Raw genomic sequence first — 4,242 nt, forward strand, 5'->3', positions numbered from 1 at the left:
TGTGTGTGTGTGTGTGTGTGTGTGTGTGTGTGTGTGTGTGTGTGTGTGTGTGTGTGTGTGTGTGTGTGTGTGTGTGATGATGGAACAGGGGATGATATGGTGTGGTGTGGTGTGGTGTGGTGTGGTAAAGTATGGTAGGGTATGGTATGCGTCATCCAATTTATAGACTCGTATGCAAAAGATCTGAGAAGATTAAACAGAGTGATTGTTTTAACCGCGGTGAACAAGCAAAACACGACACACTGAGCGTCGCTCACACACGCCGCACCACACGAGACAACAAGTGAACAGAGACGCAACAAGAGAAATTATCACCCCAACCACTAGACTCCAGAGCCTCGTCATTCTACCCCATAGATGTACAGGTAACTCTATGTTCTACCCTAAGTACATCACTAACCTGAAGTCTGACACGTCCACGGTACCCACCAAGAAGATTGTGTTGAGCAACAGCAGAGCCACACACAGGTTCAACAGGATTTTGCCCGACTTCTCACCACGCAGCACTCTGTAAAAAAAAAGTTTGAAATGGTATAGGTATAACATCCCTATCAACACTATTAGGTTATTTAAGAGGCGGGACCTCCGAGTTTAAAACCATCTCCGAAAGGACCGAATCCAATGTGAAATTCGTGTAAAGTGCCTTTCCCAAGGACACAACGTCGGACCGAGCTGAGGCTCGAACCTCCGAACCCGAAACCTCACGATTACAGGTCCGGTAGCCTAACCACAAGACCAACGACGCCACCCAGCTCTCTGTTGGGAAACCACAAATTATTGTTTGTGTAGTGCATTATCAACGTTCGTTGCGGTAGTGCTGTACCCTGTTTTTCATTAAAACAGAGCCACCATGTCTTTTTCGTGAACTTGAGTATACGAACCTTTCAATCACTGTTAAAAAGCAAAACAAAAACAAACAAACAAACAAATAAACAAACAAAAACTTACTTGAAAAGAGCGTAAGTGACAATGGTAATAACCAGAGACGCCATTGAGATGGCACAGCCGATGTAGGTGATGTACGTGAGGGCGTCTTCGTGCTCTGAGGGCAGAGCTTCGCCTGTAGAACTCTGAAAACATTTTAAAAAACCCATTGATTTTAGCCTTGTTTTCCTCTTTCACGCCTAAAAATTCAAGAAACTTCTCATCTTGCCTTTGATGACTAAGGACTTCATAAGTTTTTTAAAAAAAGAAAGAAAGAAAGAAAGAAAAGTAGGAAGCTACAGTGTGCACTGAGCTTAAAAAAGGTAAGAAAATTACACCATCTCAAAAATATTCTCCATTCCTTTTCGTTTCGACAGCATTCTGTATGCACAAACACTCACACACACACACACACACACACACACACACACACACACACACACACACACATATATATATATATACACACATATACACACATGATAATATTGATAGCACTTACAATCATTTGTCCCATATTAACTTACAATGCATGTATGTATACATTGTGTTATCAAACTATTGAAGCTGTGCTCAGTGTGTGTGTGCTTCCTTTATGAGAAAGGTGTTTATCAGAAACGTCGAATAAATTTGTGTCTGTTTGTTTGTTTAGTTTTTAGTAAGAGTTGCACGCTCAAGTATTTGTGTTGGGGTTTTCATAAAACCCTTTTCGTAATTCTAACTCTAATACTATAATTGCTGTTGCTGCTGCTGGTTTTTTTTTTTTAATTTATCCCTTTTGGATTGTCTATTTATAAAATATATAAATCATTTATACGATGCCGTAAATAATTTTCTCTTCACTCCATAAAATAGCCGTTGTAAGTTCACGGAGTCCCAACACTCACCAAAAGCACAGCAAAGCTGGTGAGATGAGTAGATTTACAGGTGACTTGTCCGCTTGTGGGGTCTTCCACCGTCTGGACTCCTTGCCTGGACCAACGTGACTCTGAAGGTGGGAATTGTGTGGTTTCTAATTCTGTACAAAATCATTTAGTTAGACCTACACCTTTGATATTGGTGTTTGGTCAGTGTATATCTTTAACGCCCCTTTCAACACTGTAAGGTTAGTTAAGAAGCATTACCTCCAAATTTAACACCCATCTCCGATTGGACCGAACCAAAGTGGCGGGGGAGAGCCTTAAAAGCTCTCCATAACAAATGAAATACAGAACACCCCGTTTGTGGGTTTGAACCAGGACCATCTGTTCTGTACTTCAGTCTGATATTAACCGAGCTGACGGTGCGCCTGACGGTGCGCCTGTTGTTATTGGAGTCTACAAAATTATGCAAAGATGTTATTATCATTTGTGTTACGATCGTCTTTTCTGAAATGAAGCCTCTAATTAATATTGTTATTTCTGCTTTTTCGGGCCTATATTGTGTCAATGAGGGCACAAAACATCAACAACAATGCATAGCAGGGAGATAAGCAAGAAGCTCGATTCTGATTAGGGTGGATGGTACATCGCAGGGCATCCCTGCGACGTAAGCAGTTATGTCTCAAGAAACCTGAAGCTATTTCACAGCGTAAGACTTTAGTTTTTTAGTTTTAGTAAGACTTTTGCGGTACTCACAACACAATACGGTATTATATAAGTGCCGAAAATTAGAGGTGTTACAAGAGAGTAACAAACACAGAAAAAGAAGGAGGAGAGATTGGGACGATATATGTTTGACAGGAAAGAAGGAGCAAACCACACCGGAGCACCCGCCAACCACCAGCGAGCGTACAACATCTGTCCTAATCAATAGCAAATACATGTTGTACTAAAACTTGAAAGTGAAAGCAATAAAAGAAAAGGACACATGTCCTGGAGAGGAAAAATGTTTTACCCTTGTTCAAATGTTCGACACAATTTGTATCAATTAGGAAGCGGGCTTCGACCCTGCCTGTCAAGGGCAACTCAGGCTGAGAGGTATACAACCTCCAAGTAGAATGATGGAAAAACACGATAAAAAATAATCCCACACAAGACTCGAACTCGGGACTTTTGCCTGCGACGCCGAATCGCCTAACCTCTACACCACAGACGCCGGTTCGTCAAAGGTTTGAAATAACGACAAAAACAACAACAATTACAACAAAAAGCAAAAAAACCAAACCCGTCAGGGATTGCAAAATACATGGAAGACAGAATTGATGTTTCAAGCTGTAACACAACATTGCACACAGGCGAATTGGAATTTAAATATTGTTCTTACCTTGTTCGTTCCAAAACACACACGTGTGATTTCGTCCTGCCTGGAAAGGACAAAAAAACCCATACAAGTTACAGAGCAGAGTTCTCAACACTGTGACACGCAACAAACCTTGGTAGGCAAAATCTGTGACGATTCCTCGTCCAAACCCTTATTGATTTTTGTACATACCCCCACCCCCCTTTTCTATCTTCCCCTCTCCTTCCCTCCCCCTTCTCTCTCTCTCTCTATTTCTCTCTCTCTCTCTTTCTCTCTCTCTCTTTCTCTCTCTCTCTTTCTCTCTCTCTCTCTGTTTCTATATCTCTCTCCCTCTTCCCCCTTTCTCTCTTCTATTACAAAATCTCCTGTGGACTTGGCCCTTAGTTCCGTGGATTACCAGTTATCCTACGTCGTATGCCCCCCCCCCCCTTTAACGTAAAGTTAGTAACAACCATCTATATCTGCATGAAACTAGAATCCGTCATATTATAGAACCTTCAGAATGAAAGGATGCTTTTTTTTAAGGGGTGGGGGTGGAGGCGCTTTAAACCGTATGACAGAAAGATTGGTGGTGAAGGAAACGCTTAAAATGCACCAAAGGAGGTGGAAAAAGGGGGATAAGGGGGAGGGGGATGACGCTTAAAATTGTATGAAAGGATTCAGGGGGAAGGGGGGCACTTTAAACTGTATGAAAGGATTGAGGGGGAATCGAAGGTAAAGCTTTAAACTGCACGAAAGGGGAGAGAGGGTGTGTGCTGGGATTGGGGGTGGGGGGGGGGGGGGGGGGGTAGGTGGGATGGAAGCGTTTTAAACAACAAACTATATCTGGCTCACCTGAAGCTTTTTCAGCTTGATCTCTACAGGCTCTGAAAGATTCCTGAAGCTGGCCTGAACGTTCCTGACTGTAGCCGAGAGGACATTCTGCTTGGCAAGGATGTCCTTCTCGGAATCGTTGAACCCCCCGGCGGGCACGAAGAGCTGTGATCGACCGTAACTGACGAAGGAGATGCGAGCGTCTGGCCTTGACTGTAAGCCGGAGAGTTCGCTTTTTGGGAGTTTGATGTAGACATCCTGGTGGGAGAGATGATGGTGGGGGGG

The 4,242-nt window shown here is 43.0% G+C and overlaps 1 protein-coding gene across 1 annotated transcript in view; it reads right to left on the minus strand.

Annotated features, from left to right (window-relative positions):
- The window catches only part of LOC101854016 (adhesion G-protein coupled receptor G2), an 11,758-nt gene extending 7,548 nt beyond the window's left edge, over positions 1-4,210 (minus strand). The window contains exons 1-5 of the mRNA XM_013082230.2: positions 3,979-4,210; positions 3,169-3,208; positions 1,812-1,912; positions 949-1,070; positions 401-508 (exon numbers count right to left, since the gene is read on the minus strand). Coding sequence (XP_012937684.1) covers positions 401-508; positions 949-992 — 152 coding nt within the window. The 5' untranslated portion in view covers positions 993-1,070; positions 1,812-1,912; positions 3,169-3,208; positions 3,979-4,210. The remainder of the gene's footprint in view (positions 1-400; positions 509-948; positions 1,071-1,811; positions 1,913-3,168; positions 3,209-3,978) is intronic.
- Positions 4,211-4,242: the final 32 nt, after the last annotated feature.

The sequence above is a fragment of the Aplysia californica genome, unplaced genomic scaffold (assembly GCF_000002075.1).
Source record: "Aplysia californica isolate F4 #8 unplaced genomic scaffold, AplCal3.0 scaffold00164, whole genome shotgun sequence".
Lineage (NCBI taxonomy): Eukaryota > Metazoa > Mollusca > Gastropoda > Aplysiida > Aplysiidae > Aplysia > Aplysia californica.